A 16,583-nucleotide genomic window follows, 5' to 3' on the forward strand; every position below is an offset into this window, starting at 1 on the left:
CTTTAGCAGTGACACCACTGCTTGAAATGTCACTGGGCGGAGCCCCTGGTCCGTGTGTGTGATTGATGGGTTGGTCCTGGGACTGGAGCGATGTTAGATGCAGTGCAGGGATCTGCGGATGTGTCGCTGATAAACCAATCACACGCTACAGAGTCCACACACAGCTGGAGACACACGCTGTTTATCCGCTGCTCCTCGCTGTAAGCTAAGGTGTGGCAAGGTCACCTCGCAGTGAAACACCCGGAGGCAAAGCGTGCACTGCGCACACCTGCATCTCCATTGTAACGTGTCATTCATCTCAGCACCGGAGCAGCTTCAGACGTCCTCGTGTTGAAGATTAAAGGTGAACTACGGTGAAACTCCAAAGCAAAATGCAAACAGCAAATGGACAGAGCGACTTAGGGATAAGATCACATCCTGGTGTCCTGCTTTAGGAGCCCGTCAGACTAAAGTATTTAAAAATACACGTTTCATTTAGTAAATGCTCAGCACTCTGCTGAAGCAGCTGAAACGTTTCTCAAGGAGGACGAACTGTTTCCTATTCACATTCGATGTGTTTCTGGGGCTGAACTCTGCTTGGTGGGATTGGGTTTCATGTGTCTTACTCACAGTGGAAGAACAAGCACCACTGGATATGGTCTGCATAGAGTCCTGTGTGTGTCTGCATAGAGTCCTGTGTGTCTGCATAGAGTCCTGTGTGTGTCTGCATAGAGTCCTGTGTGTCTGCATAGAGTCCTGTGTGTCTGCATAGAGTCCTGTGTGTCTGCATAGAGTCCTGTGTGTCTGCATAGAGTCCTGTGTGTCTGCATAGAGTCCTGTGTGTCTGCATAGAGTCCTGTGTGTGTCTGCATAGAGTCCTGTGTGTGTCTGCATAGAGTCCTGTGTGTCTGCATAGAGTCCTGTGTGTGTCTGCATAGAGTCCTGTGTGTCTGCATAGAGTCCTGTGTGTCTGCATAGAGTCCTGTGTGTCTGCATAGAGTCCTGTGTGTCTGCATAGAGTCCTGTGTGTGTCTGCATAGTCCTGTGTGTGTCTGCATAGAGTCCTGTGTGTGTCTGCATATAGTCCTGTGTGTCTGCATAGAGTCCTGTGTGTGTCTGCATAGAGTCCTGTGTGTCTGCATAGAGTCCTGTGTGTCTGCATAGAGTCCTGTGTGTCTGCATAGAGTCCTGTGTGTCCGCATAGAGTCCTGTGTGTGTCTGCATAGAGTCATGTGTGTGTCTGCATAGAGTCCTGTGTGTGTGCATAGAGTCATGTGTGTGTCTGCATAGAGTCCTGTGTGTGTCTGCATAGAGTCCTGTGTGTCTGCATAGAGTCCTGTGTGTCTGCATAGAGTCCTGTGTGTCTGCATAGAGTCCTGTGTGTGTGCATAGAGTCCTGTGTGTCTGCATAGAGTCCTGTGTGTCTGCATAGAGTCCTGTGTGTCTGCATAGAGTCCTGTGTGTGTGCATAGAGTCATGTGTGTGTCTGCATAGAGTCCTGTGTGTCTGCATAGAGTCCTGTGTGTGTCTGCATAGAGTCATGTGTGTGTCTGCATAGAGTCCTGTGTGTCTGCATAGAGTCCTGTGTGTGTCTGCATAGAGTCCTGTGTGTGTCTGCATAGTCCTGTGTGTGTCTGCATATAGTCCTGTGTGTCTGCATAGAGTCCTGTGTGTGTCTGCATAGAGTCCTGTGTGTGTCTGCATAGAGTCCTGTGTGTCTGCATAGAGTCCTGTGTGTCTGCATAGAGTCCTGTGTGTCTGCATAGAGTCCTGTGTGTCTGCATAGAGTCCTGTGTGTCTGCATAGAGTCCTGTGTGTGTCTGCATAGAGTCCTGTGTGTGTCTGCATAGAGTCCTGTGTGTCTGCATAGAGTCCTGTGTGTGTCTGCATAGAGTCCTGTGTGTCTGCATAGAGTCCTGTGTGTCTGCATAGAGTCCTGTGTGTGTCTGCATAGAGTCCTGTGTGTCTGCATAGAGTCCTGTGTGTCTGCATAGTCCTGTGTGTGTCTGCATAGAGTCCTGTGTGTGTCTGCATATAGTCCTGTGTGTCTGCATAGAGTCCTGTGTGTCTGCATAGAGTCCTGTGTGTGTCTGCATAGAGTCCTGTGTGTCTGCATAGAGTCCTGTGTGTCCGCATAGAGTCCTGTGTGTGTCTGCATAGAGTCATGTGTGTGTCTGCATAGAGTCCTGTGTGTGTGCATAGAGTCATGTGTGTGTCTGCATAGAGTCCTGTGTGTGTCTGCATAGAGTCCTGTGTGTCTGCATAGAGTCCTGTGTGTCTGCATAGAGTCCTGTGTGTGTGCATAGAGTCCTGTGTGTCTGCATAGAGTCCTGTGTGTCTGCATAGAGTCCTGTGTGTGTCTGCATAGAGTCCTGTGTGTCTGCATAGAGTCCTGTGTGTGTCTGCATAGAGTCCTGTGTGTGTCTGCATAGAGTCATGTGTGTGTCTGCATAGAGTCCTGTGTGTCTGCATAGAGTCCTGTGTGTGTCTGCATAGAGTCATGTGTGTGTCTGCATAGAGTCCTGTGTGTGTCTGCATAGAGTCCTGTGTGTGTCTGCATAGAGTCCTGTGTGTCTGCATAGAGTCCTGTGTGTGTCTGCATAGAGTCCTGTGTGTCTGCATAGAGTCCTGTGTGTCCGCATAGAGTCCTGTGTGTGTCTGCATAGAGTCATGTGTGTGTCTGCATAGAGTCCTGTGTGTGTGCATAGAGTCCTGTGTGTGTGCATAGAGTCCTGTGTGTCTGCATAGAGTCCTGTGTGTGTCTGCATAGAGTCCTGTGTGTCTGCATAGAGTCCTGTGTGTGTCTGCATAGAGTCCTGTGTGTCTGCATAGAGTCCTGTGTGTGTCTGCATAGAGTCCTGTGTGTCTGCATAGAGTCCTGTGTGTGGCTTTAACAAACACCAAGTGACAGGGTAGTATTTGTGGTGATAATGTGCTTCTCAACTCGTACTTCAAAACTGAACAGTCACCTTTTTTAATTTATTGGTAAAAGCTCCCCTGTCCACCAAATTCTGAATCTGTATCTATGAATCTGTTTTTGTTCATGTATTCTTGTGGGACAATAGACCCGTTTGTCTAATAAGATAAGTATGAGGGTTCACCGGCCCAGCTCCAGGTATCGTCGCTGCAGAGCCCACTGCACTCTATTTGCTCCCAGCTCCCCATAGTGGCCTCCAAAATAATCCAGTAATCCAACTTTTAATGAACATTATTAAGCCGTTTCCCCCCCGTTTTTATCTTTATTTAGCCAAATATGATTTGCCTAATTGCCATCACTTTTCACACATCACACTTTTATTTGTTTAAATCAGGCTCTTTATACAAAAAACAGTTCCCCTTTTGCCCCAAAAGCCCGATGGACTAAATCCTTACTCTTAACTTCAGTCAAAAGCATTCAAATCAACAATCTGTTGTATAATTGAGTTTTCCATCAAGGTTTCCTGTGATTTCCAGTGGGAATAGTTTTCATTATTTATTATATAAGTGAGCTCAATGTGAATAAGGATCATGAGAGAGACTATTGTGACCATTGCTTTCACTTCCTCTCCTCGTCTTTGCAATCTGAACAACCAAAACCTTTTCATGTAAACGTCCCTGAAGCCAAACCGTCTCAAATGTTCATTGAACTACAGTGAATCCGTTTAAGGCTCCTTGTCCACAAACTGGTTAGTAACCCTCCACACTGAATGTGCTCTTTATATATATACATCTCTTCCCTCTGAGTGAGTCTTGTGAGGTTTCATCCACTTTTTAGCCGGTTGAAAAGACGTTGAAATGAGGTCTTAGACGTTCAGACCTCATTTCAACCAGATTCCAACCCGATTTCAACGTTGAAATTACGTCTTGTGCTCACTGGGGATAGACCCTAAAGTCAAAAGATTACAAACTGTTCTAGCAAATTGAGCTAGAGCCAGAGATGAGAGGGGAACAGAGATCGAGAAACCAACTGATCAGGGGAAAAACTGATCGAGGGAACGACTGATCGAGGGATTGACTGATCAAGGAAACGACTGACGGGGGGAAGACTGATCGAGGGAACAACTGATCAAGGGAGCGACTGATCCAGGGATCGACTGATCGAGGAAACGACTGACCGAGGGATCGACTGATGGAGGGAACGACTGATCGAGGGATTGACTGATCAAGGAAACGACTGACGGAGGGAAGACTGATCGAGGGAACAACTGATCGAGGGAGCGACTGATCCAGGGATCGACTGATCAAGGAAACGACTGGTGGAGAGAACGACTGACCGAGGGATCGACTGACCGAGGGATCGACTGATGGAGGGAACGACTGACCGAGGGATTGACTGATCGAGGGAACGACTGATCGAGGGAACAACTGATGGAGGGACCGACTGATCGAGGGAACGACTGACCGAGGGATCGACTGACCGAGGGATCGACTGATGGAGGGAACGACTGACTGAGGGAGCGACTGACCGAGGGAGCGACTGATGGAGGGAATGACTGATCGAGGGAACGACTGACCGAGGGATCGACTGACCGAGGGAGCGACTGACCGAGAGAGCGACTGATGGAGGGAATGACTGATCGAGGGAGCGACTGATCGAGGGAGCGACTGATCGAGGGAGCGACTGACTGAGGGAACGACTGATCGAGGGAGCGACTGACCGAGGGAACGACTGATCGAGGGATCGACTGATCCAGGGATCGACTGACTGAGGGAGCGACTGACCGAGGGAGCGACTGACCGAGGGATCGACTGACCGAGGGATTGACTGATGGAGGGAACGACTGATTGAGGGATTGACTGATCCAGGGAGCGACTGACCGAGGGATCGACTGACCGAGGGATTGACTGATGGAGGGAACGACTGACCGAGGGAACGACTGACCGAGGGATCGACTGACCGAGGGAGCGACTGATCCAGGGAACGACTGACCGAGGGAGCGACTGATCCAGGGAACGACTGACCGAGGGAGCTACTGACCGAGGGATCGACTGATGGAGGGAACGACTGATGGAGGGAACGACTGATGGAGGGAACGACTGATTGAGGGATTGACTGATTGAGGGATTGACTGATTGAGGGAACGACTGATTGAGGGATTGACTGATTCACTGACTGAGTGAATGAGTAGCTGGGTAGAGCATGATGATCTCATTCCTATTCATGCTATTTGGCTACTTGACCCAAAGCCCTGGGGGTATTTTTCGTGGTAGCCTTTTTTGCCAAGTATCTTGACAGAGAAGGTTTGCGCGTTCTGCATAACTAGATGTAACACATTGGTAAACGTTGGTTAAGAAAGTGGCGCTTGGATTTAGTCAACAAAACTGCGTGGTTAGAAAAAATAGCGTTAAAATTAGTTATTTCATTTGCATCCACAAACCTAATGAAACATGTATCCAACTCTTTCAAGGCAAACGAAATGCTGGATGCTCTTCAGCTGATCAACTCTTTATCTGCCGCCATTCACTTGCAAAGTGACCAGTTGTTCTGGCGCATGTCCAACTCTCAACACACATAAAGGAAGGAAAAGGAAGGATGCGAGGTGGCCCCCTTGTTGACTAGTTCCTCAGCTGTGGACAGATATGGCATTTCATAATTGTTTATGTCTGGTTGAGACCAAGAGAGTATAGTGCCTTTCTGTCGCTCTCTGTGGAGCAAATACTGTCTGTGTCAGCACACTGACACCCTGGACTGGAGACGGGAGCAGGGCTGTGTGTGTGTGTGTGTGTGTGTGTGTGTGTGTGTGTGTGTGCGTGTGTGTGCGTGATTGGGGCAGAGTGCAGAGAGCGACCATTAACCAGGCTGGCTGGCTCCATATTTCTTATTCTAATCAGACCCGTCCTGTCGGGCCATAGGCGGGCGCTTCTACAGATTAATGGTCCTCTATCGATTGATCAATTTGGCCGTGAGGATAGATGGTCCCCGAAGGTGACCCACATGCTAGTGTATCCACTATCTCTGCGTTTACACACTGATGCACACTGATACTGCCCCACACACACACACACACACACACACACACGCGCGGGGTGGATTCCTTTAGGAATGGTTTGAAACCTTTGATTCTGGTTTGAAAATGACTACTTCTCTCTTGATGTATTCCCCCAGTAAACATTGTAAACATGAGTTTATGGTCTCCATCTCTAGTTTCAGGTCCTCTTCAATACAGCATGATGTTCATTCAGTGAACCGTGTTCCGTTTAGAATGGACACACCATGAAGCGGATTGTACAGGTCAATAGAACTCTCAGGAACCTCCCTTTGGGGCCTCAGTGGGGGCTGGGCTTCATTTGGTATATCTTAATTTATAGGAGTGCGCTAATACCAAACGCTTGTTCACTTAGCACAATTCAACTCTTTTAGAGAGTTAAAAGAGGTAAACGTTTGCCACAGTAAATGTAAAATGGCAGTGTGTAGCTGCCACGAGCTTAGACTCCTCCCCTCTCCATCGGATGACAAGCGCTCACACCAGTGGAAGACCCCCCCCCCCCCCACTGATGATGTGTACCAGCCTTTCATCCGGTCTACAGAGGAGGCCGTCTGTCTCGTGCCTCTGACAGAATAGATCCATTTTAATCCGTCTGCACAGGCTGTAGTGTATTCTTAAGCTTTTCGCTCATGGAACTACGCTACAGTGATTGCGTAATAAGCCGTGAGCATATAACCTAAACAGCTGCACTTTGTCTGAATGCATCCTTTGTGATACTGACGCTGCTACTCGTATTCACCACGCGGCCTGCAAAGACTTTGTGTTTAATGCCCTGATATCGCCCTCAAGTCAGTCCTTGAGTAGGTTTACTACTGCGAGTGCACACAAGTCCTGGTCAACGTGGCTGCTGTCAGTTGTTGAAGAGTCAGGGGATCCAGGAGCCTGGACGGGGGCCTGAAAGAATATTCATATGATTGAAGATTCAGAAAATCCACAAATAGCAGCAGTGGCACCATTGGGCCGCAAAGTTGTTACCATGTCAGTAGGCCTACTTGGACACGTATGTATTCTTTATGAAATCAACTATTGTTGCTTGTTTTTCTCATTTTGTGAGCGAGTGAGAGGAACAATACAGGAGAATAATATCAACCTGTGGCTGTGCACCATTTACTGCTCCACAACCGTCAGCCTCATGACTATTTTGGGACTGGACAGCTCAGACAGCCGGGTCAAGGTGAGGGTACCAGACATGTGGGGCGTGGGTGATGATTTACTCCTTCAAAGGGCGAACCACGAGTATGAGGGGGGGGGGGGGGGGCAGTAGTCTGAGCCCAGTGTGTAGATGATGTAGGATCCCACAGGCATCGTGTGAGGAGATGCGTCATGTTGCAGGAAGCAGCATGGAGTGTGGATCTATCCAAGCACACACAATACGCACCGGCCACGACGACATAATGTTCTCTCACAGCCTGCTTTCATTCCCGGGCTTCAAATACTAACATCTAGTCAAGTCCTCTGCGTTTGACAATAACACACAAGACTCCCCTTAACATCTGTATGCAGGGACGTCATTTGGGGGTCCCCTGCTTTTTACCGTCCAAAAACAATGTTCTGCTACGGTAAACAGAGACAGGTCGAGCACTAGGACCAAGGGGACAAACGGCCGCTGAAGCTGAGCCTGTCTCCCTTAGTTTAGACCCGCCCACCAGCTCCTCCATGGGCTGTGCTGCTGCTTGTGTGATTGGCCGTCCCCGCTGTCCCTTCATCAGGTTGTAACCGGTGTGCTAGTTGCCGAGGACGCGCTGTTACTCTGCCACTGTAAGTTGTGCGTTTGTTTTGCCCGTCAGCTGGAAGGATTGTGTGACAATGTGCTTACTGGACATGTTCTCTGTCACCAGCAGCCCTGTAGCTGGAAAAAGTAGCAAAGTGACTGTCAAAAACCGTTGGTAGCGGTAGCTACCGCTAACGCTAACCACCAACTTTTTTTTTCCAAGCTCCTAGCCTTGAAAGTAATAATAAAGTAATAAGCCTTGATAATAACGTTTGAATCGCTGTGTGTGTGTGTTTGCACTATACTCGTGTCTGAGAGACGCCTCAGGTTCAAGTTCCTCCAACAATAACCCGTCTGTACGGGTGGTTAGCGTGGAGTTATCATGCGCAGGGTGAACACACACCCTTTGGGGTCCCATGTTGACGGGTCTTAATTCAAGTAGTAATGCAATATTTCAACAGCAAGGCAAGTGCTTAAAAACACCCAAACATGAAGCAGGCGACTTACAAACAGTAAAGAAAATGGATTGAAACAGAAAAGATAAAAAGGCTTCAAGCTCGTCTGACGTTTCACCAATCGTGTCGACCAATCTCGTTTCTCCCATTTCATTAAAAATAGCACAACGGACTCATGTCGCACACTCACACAGAAGCCCACCTGCTGTCCCCGTGTGGTGGCACAACACACACACACACACACACATGTGTAATTATGCACTGCATCACTTCAACACCTGCAGCACACACACGGCCCTCAGATACACTGCAGCTACACACCCTTTGTCTTGTCATGTAAATGGAGGCGTCCATGCCGGCACACTCTCCTCCCCCCTCCACAGATGTTCAGCGCAAACATAAAAGGCAGCTCCGACCCCGTGTTCACCTCGTCTTTGTCTGTCCCCAAGCACACCGTGTCCTCCTCGGCCTCTCTGTCTCCTGCCGCCACACCCGTCAACCCGGCAGCATCGCGGCGTGGACGGCCGACACGCCGCGCAGAGGCCAGCGCGTACCGCCGTCTCACACCACCGGGATTTACCGCACGCATTGCTGCCGAAGGCTTTTCATCCCTGCAAATGATGCAAAACGCAAACACACACCTTGATTGTTGGGACTCCAACGAGAATGGACACATTTAAAGAGTCATTCTTCACAGTTTGTGTCAGCAGCATAGCATCTATCTTACGTGAGATACATCTCTTCAAACCTCAATGAACTGGATTTAAAGTTACAGGGCAAAGACAAGTTGGTCATTTCCCTCTTTAAGTAAATTTAAAATGCAAAAGCCTTTTGTTATTTAATTTATTCAGCCCTTATTTTACTTGAAATACGTCAAATAAAGGTCAGCTGTTGACTCACTATTACAACTCTTGGCTACTTGAATATATAAAGGGACCAGACATTATTGTGATGGTGGAAATTCTCTCTCAGAACTGTACACGACTCAACGTGCACGAGCCAAGTACGCTTGTGTTCATTGGTTCATTAGACCCAAGATGTTTCCCCAGAAACGAGCTCCACAAACAAACGTTAAAACGCTGTCTGTTACAAGCAATGGCAGCGGTCGCTGTGCATGCAACACAACGGTACTAATAAGTGAGCGTTGACCTGCCAAACCGCCCGTTATACACGTGAAACTAACGTCACAGGCTGCTCGGGTGATCGATTGAGTTTGTGCAACAAATCCTTGTATCCTCCCTGTCTCCTTGTGCGTCTTCTTCTTTACGTGATGTCCTTTTGTCTTCCTGCTTTCAGCCTCTTGTCCTCCTCTCGGAGTCTGTGTGTGTGTGTGTGTGTGTGTGTGTGTCTCCTGCAGCAGTGTTAATTAGCAGAGGCCAGATGGATGAGGTGATGGCGTGTTACAGTACCCTCTGCAACGCCACTCCCTCTGTCAGCCAGCACACACACGCACACGCACACACACACACACACACACAGAGGCTTACATAACAGCACAGTGCAGATGTGCCCTTATTTCTATCTATTTGGGGGTAAAAGTATCTATCTGCAGATGTTTAGACTGCACAGCTGTTGTTTCAGCTTCCTCCTCCCTTTTACCACCCCTTGATATTTCTCTTATCTTCTTATCTTGGTGCACAAAGTGTTTTTGGCTCATAAGATGACATTTTCCACGCCCTTAAAGTAACGTGGGCAGCAGCCAATGAGAGAGGTGGAGGCAGAGGAAAAGTCAGGTTTCCATATTCACCATGTTACTCTCTCTCACCCTGGTCAGACGCACTGCAGTGCTCCCTCTCTCCCCCTCTCCCCCCCTCCCCCTCCCCCGTTAGGCTTCCTCAGCAGGTTACCACTATCGCATAAGCATTTCGTCCCCCCCACACACACACACACACACAACCACACAGTGACCTTGACACACAGGCAGAGGCCGGAGGCAGAAGTTGCTCTTTGACTCTTGATCACTGATTCAGGATCAGAACAAGCCTCATTTACCATAAGCGGCATACTTACAAGGTCAGACTGAGGCAGTGCGAAGGGGTGTATTGTTTCACCGTAGGTGACGCGCTGCAGCAGATCGGGTGAACGCGCTATCCTCTCAACAACAGGAGGCGCGTCGGCTTTTGTCTCGCAGTTGATTATATTATTGATCCTGGTAAGCTGGTATCGTTAATGAAAATATATTGATAAATCAGGTTTCAGTTGTTAGGTGCTCAAATGGCAGTTGGCAGATTCCATCCCCAACGGCAGCAGACCAGAGCATGTGAGCAGCTGTCCGTCACAGCTCTTAGACTTTGATCAAAGTGTCAAACCAGGCAGTGGAGATTGTGAGCATGCATTTCTCTCCTGATGATTTTAGAAACATTATTTCCTTAGGATTATACGGAGGTGCCTCCTCTGGGTTCATTCTGTGTATCTGTCCATCAGCAGGGCGGTAAATTAGCTCTCACCCTCACAGTGGATCTATTGCAGAAACTGACACTAACCCTGAGGCGCCTGCATGTTGCATGCTGTGTGTGTGTGTGTGTGTGTGTGTGTGTGTGTGTACAGCAGCCCAGCCTGATCTTAGAGTGTGACATGAATGTCCTTCTTGAAAGGAGGCGTTTCAGAAGGTAATCCTGCAAACCATATGCAGGATGGGACTTATACTGTTCCACATTGGAAGCTCCTCCCTCCTTCCTGGCCTGTCATCCCTCCACCCATCTGCCCATCCATCCATCCATTCATCTGTTCTACCATCTATCTTTTTACCCTCCACCCACCCATTCAAATTCTAGTCCATTCAATCCGTCATCTACCCTGCGTCAGTCCATCCACTATTGTCCATCCATTTGTTCTTTCATCTATCTTCTTATTCATCCAAAAGCTGGTCCATCCATCCATCAATCCACTATTGTGTGTCCTTCCATTCACCCACTCAATCGTCCTATCTGTTCATCCAAAATTGTCTGACTGTTCTCCCATCCATCAATGCCTCCATCAGTCCATTTGTCCACTCATTAGGCTGGTTCATCCATCTCTGCGCCCGTCCATCAAGGATCGTCTGTCTGTTATCCATTAGGCAAGGTGCGCAGCGAGGAGCTCACTTCTCACACTAGTCGCAGCTACAGGAGCATGTTGGGTTAAGTGTCTTGCCCAAGGACACAACGACATGCGAGTTAGCAGGGCCTGGGATCGAACCGACAACCCTCTGATTGGAGGACGACCGTGCTCCCCTCTCACCCACTGTCGCCCGGGATATTTGCTCTCGGTTATTCTGTGTGGTGGGGCCCGGTACTGGATGGCCCACGGGCTGTGCCGTGGTTGGGGACCTGCTATAGAAGTGCAGCGTCTCTTTTGTTCATTGGTTGCGAAGAAACGACTTACTAAAAAAAATGCAACGGAAAAAGCGTCAGTTCCCAAACCAGTGGGTTGCTACCTGCACTTGTTATATGCAGTCTGGGGTTGCAATGTTGTATTTACCCCTTACATAAACGTGTCCTCCCTGATCTTGGGATACTGTAACTTTTGTTAGTCCTCGTTAGCCTCAGCCCAGCTTCATTCACGGCTGACTTGGCTGTCTGATCACATACACTAACAAGTAGCGCGACTATGTTTCCCTGGGTGTTCCTACTCTTTGTGTCCTTTCTTTAGGACACCTTGTCCTCCTTCCGCTTTCTGGACTCATCTAATCCTCACAGGCTGATAAAGGTTCTGATAGGTGATCAGTGGCGGTGCCCCTGTAGAGTAATCTCACAAACACACACATGGAGGTACTGTTGTGGTCTGATCTGAAGTGACAGACAGAACTGGGAAACATGGCCGTGTGTGTGTTCCTGAGATGTATCATAATGTGTGCATTCATTTGCACTTTGGGCTCTAACTAAACGTGAATACAGCTGTGAGTGAGAAGCAAAGGAAGAACCAGGAGGAATGTCTGGTTTATTGTACGTTTGTATTGATTCACATTTATTTGAATGTAGGTAGTGAACACTGAAAACAAGGATGAAAACCGGACATTGTATCCATTAAACATACTGTAATTTGAGGAAGGTTATAATCCGACTATATTCTTGTCTTCCCGTTTAAGCTTGAGTGGCAAATAAGTTGCACGCTTCATGTACATCACGTTTTAGTTTAATTTTAGTATTGTTTTCTTTTTTGATACTGTACCTTTACATCTCAACCAAGTATATGTACTATACTGTACTGTATACTGTATAAGGGGTCGTCGTGGCGCAGGGGTTAGAGCGTGTGTCTGGGAATAGCAAGGTTGGTGGTTTGAGTCCTGGCTGCCCCATGTCTCAAGTCGAAGTGTCCCTGAGCAAGACACCTAACCCCACCAGGGCAAAGATGTAAAAGCCCTGGGTTTAAAGTGTAATGTAAGTCGCTTTGGATAAAAGCGTCAGCTAAATGACATGTAATGTAATATATATTCTTTTAGCCCTAGTGTAAAGATTTCTTTTTTAATTTCTGTGCCCACATTTTTTGAGAAGCATTTTGATAATTGTAAAAAGGGAAATGGGAACATGCTCATGATTATTGCTTTGTGCTTGGGAGGGAGGTTATTCTGTCTCATGTTCTTTAAGGTTGAAATACCCTTGTTCATATAGACGAGACTGCTCATCCAGCTGCAATATTCATAGTTCAATTTGTCAGTTGTTTTATCTAACTATTAATAGGTGTGTATTCTTGTGTCCTGGGTAACCTACTAAAAATATGTTTCCTTGTGCGTTGGAAAAGATGGAGAAAATAACACACTGTCATTTGAACACTATGATTTTTAACATTTCACACAAGCCTTTATCTTTCTCAACATGAATGAAAGGCTTTCATGTACCTTTGAGAATACTAAAAAGGGGCAAAACAACAACAATGAATGTGCAGTATATAAATGTAACTCCAATGTAAACTCATCCGTGTCATTGGTCAATGCAGCCGTTTGAGAAAGATGGATGCTCAAAGAAACAGGTCTTTCACCCAGGACTCACTCACTTCATTGTCAGTTTATTTTAAAAATAAACTATGCCTGTAACGAGCATTGACTCTTTAGCCATGACTCTTCATCCTCGACTCTTTATCCATGACCCTTCATCCCTGACTCTTCATCCCTGACCCTTCATCCCTGACCCTTCATCCCTGACACTTCATCCCGACCCTTCATCCCTGACTCTTCATTCCTGACTTTTCATCCCTGACACTTCATCCCCGACCATTCATCCCCGACCCTTCATCCCCGACCCTTCATCCCTGACCCTTCATCCCCGACCCTTCATCCCTGACCCTTCATCCCTGACACTTCATCCCTGACTCTCCATTCCTGACTTTTCATCCCTGACACTTCATCCCGACCCTTCATCCCTGACCCTTCATCCCTGACCCTTCATCCCCGACCCTTCATCCCTGACCCTTCATCCCTGACTCTTCACCCCTAACTCTTCACCCCTGACTCTTCATCCCTGACCCTTCATCCCTGACTTCTCATCCCTGACTCTTCACCCCTAACTCTTCATCCTTGACTCTTTATCCCTGACTCTTCACCCCTGACTCTTCATCCCTGACTCTTTATCCCTGACTCTTCATCCTTGACTCTTTATGCCTGACTCTTCATCCCTGACTCTTCATCCCTGACCCTTCATCCTTGACCCTTCATCCCTGACTCTTCATTCCTGACTTTTCATCCCTGACACTTCATCCCTGACCCTTCATCCCTGACCCTTCATCCCTGACACTTCACCCCTAACTTCTCACCCCTGACTCTTCATCCCTGACCCTTCATCCATGACCCTTCATCCCTGACTCTTCATTCCTGACTTTTCATCCCTGACACTTCATCCCCGACCATTCATCCCTGACCCTTCATCCCTGACCCTTCATCCCTGACCCTTCATCCCTGACCCTTCATCCCTGACTCTTCATTCCTGACTTTTCATCCTGACCCTTCATCCCTGACCCTTCGTCCCTGACTCTTCATCCCCGACCCTTCATCCCTGACCCTTCATCCCTAACTCTTCATTCCTGACTTTTCATCCCTGACACTTCATCCCTGAACCTTCATCCCTGACCCTTCATCCCCGACCATTTATCCCCGACCCTTCATCCCTGACACTTCATCCCTGACTCTTCATCCCTGACCCTTCATCACTGACCCTTCAACCCTGACCCTTCATCCCCGACCATTCATCCCCGACCCTTCATCCCTGACCCTTCATCCCTGACTCTTCATCCCTGACTCTTCACCCCTGACTCTTCATCCCTGACCCTTCATCCCTGACTTCTCATCCCTGACTCTTCACCCCTAACACTTCATCCTTGACTCTTTATCCCTGACTCTTCACCCCTGACTCTTCATCCCTGACTCTTTATCCCTGACTCTTCATCCTTGACTCTTTATGCCTGACTCTTCATCCCTGACCCTTTGTCCCAGACTCTTCATCCCTGACCCTTTATCCCAGACTCTTCACCCCTGACTCTTCATCTCTGACCCTTCATCCCTGACTCTTCATCCCTGACTCTTTATCCCTTACACTTTATCCCTAACTCTTTATTCTTGACTCTTTATTCTTGACTCTTTATCCCAGACTCTTCATCCCTGACTGGTAAAACTTTGATCTGATTTTTTCCTCAAAGTCTGTTTATAAAGAATCAGAAGTGAATCCAACTATATGACAGGCCTTTTTAAAACATGTATACTGTGGTGTCACATTACAAATTCAGAGCATTATCATAGCCACAGAAAACTAGTCAGACTAAGCAAAAGTCTACCTGAGCCTACATTGTCACACACTCTGTGCTGCCAGTGAATGTGAGTCCCTGTGTGCTGCTCTCATACGGGGTCACAGCTGCTGGTTTGCTGCTCGCCAAAGGGAAAGCAGTGTGGAACCAGTCCTTTAATCACATGGGTAGAGCTAGTGGCGCTGGCAACCACATGGTTGGTGGTTTGAGTCCTGGCTGCCCCATGTTGAAGTGTCCCTGAGCAAGACACCTCACCCCTAATTGCTCCCTGGGCATAAATGTAAAAAGCCATGGGTTAAAAATGTAATGTAAGTCGCTTTGGATAAAAAACATCAGCTAAATGTCATGTAATCTGCATCTGCAACTTCTATTTCAGTACAAGCTTGCTGTGTGTTGTTGAATGAGCATCTTTTTTACAAATGAATTGATCATTGCTAAAGCTGCTGCATGCGTGTTCATGTTGTGTCTCTGTGTGCGTGAGTGCGCAGCGTTAAAACGTGCTGACCCTGGTGTTTCCTTGTAGGGAGTGGTGCAGCTCAGAGGTGAGTGTGCTGAGGCACTCGGATGGCTTAAACACACACTGCCTGCACCCCCAGCAGCCTCCCACCCCATGCATGTGCCTGACTCCCTGCCGTCACCAGGTATTCCACCAACACGCTTCTGCACACCAGCAGGAAACTCCACAGCCGCCGATGTCACACAACTCACACTTAACATGTACAGTCATGAAAGGTTTATGTTCTGTTCTCTGCCCGTGGCTGTGATGAGCTCCTTTTCTTAACAGCTTCTGGATCACATTGTTTCTCCCTGTTCCATTTCTCCTGCTTCGGTTTCCAGCTTCCTGTTGTGCGTTTTGAAGTGGGGATGTGTGAACTTCTTTCCTACATCACATGGAGCTGACAGGAGTACGAGCACGGGGGGACAGCAAAGTGCGCCTGTGGACGTATTGTAGACACCTGAAAGAAACAACAGTTCTATATTTAGAATATTTTCATTTAAAACGCAGAATGCAGCTTGGTTTTCTCCAGGCAGCTCTACAACTAACTGCTGAGTTCTGAAAGTGAAGTTACTGTTGTTTCTGCCGGCTTGTTGCGACCATGAATAACTGCTTCAGTCCCCATTAAACATGGACTGTTTGGCTTAATCACAGCCAGGTAAACCGGTGCAAACACCCTAAATGTAGCATTTACCTTTACATTGGTTGTTAGGTGTTGCATTGCTTTGCTCCCATGCTGGAGCAGCGCTGTGTGCATCCACTGCAGGTAATACGTGGCCATGCAGGGCCCTGGAGAACTGCATGAAAAGACCAAAACTGTCTCTTTTAACGGAAATGAGCCCTCTGCTCACTTTCCCTCAGATCCTTTTAACTCTCTTTCATTTGTGAATTGTGACTTCATCCGAGGATTTTTTACATTTCCATCAACCTCCACACAATGTGAAGACGGAGAAAGCTAAAGATAGAGGCCTTCTCTTTCACCTCCTGCCGTCGGTGCGTCTCTTTGATTAATTGTGGCCTGTTTGACTTCAAGAGAAGAGAAAATAGCTGCTGTCTCCCAGCAGGCTGCTCTCTGCTGTGGACCCGTATAAGACTCCTATTTAAAGACCTGTGTTCATTGCGACAAGTCAAATTATTCTTCAGGACTGTGGAAACGTACGGAGCCCTGTAGATCTTCCTGGTTGGTGGACCGTGGTTTAGAATCCTCATGTTCAGCATTCAGCACGTTGCCAACGACGTGACAGAAGAAGGTGGATCAAAGTCCA

The 16,583-nt window shown here is 47.8% G+C and overlaps 1 protein-coding gene across 4 annotated transcripts in view; it reads left to right on the forward strand.

Annotated features, from left to right (window-relative positions):
• Positions 1 to 16,583, forward strand: part of tjp2b (tight junction protein 2b (zona occludens 2)) — a 67,886-nt gene that overhangs the window by 5,182 nt on the left and 46,121 nt on the right. For 3 of the 4 annotated variants that reach the window (XM_078087096.1, XM_078087094.1, XM_078087095.1), the window contains exon 2: positions 15,346 to 15,463. In XM_078087096.1, coding sequence (XP_077943222.1) covers positions 15,346 to 15,463 — 118 coding nt within the window. Of the gene's footprint in view, positions 1 to 7,585; positions 7,704 to 15,345; positions 15,464 to 16,583 lie in introns of those variants that run through there. The other variant, XM_078087098.1, reaches the window with a different exon arrangement.

Source organism: Gasterosteus aculeatus, chromosome 13, assembly GCF_964276395.1.
Source record: "Gasterosteus aculeatus chromosome 13, fGasAcu3.hap1.1, whole genome shotgun sequence".
Lineage (NCBI taxonomy): Eukaryota > Metazoa > Chordata > Actinopteri > Perciformes > Gasterosteidae > Gasterosteus > Gasterosteus aculeatus.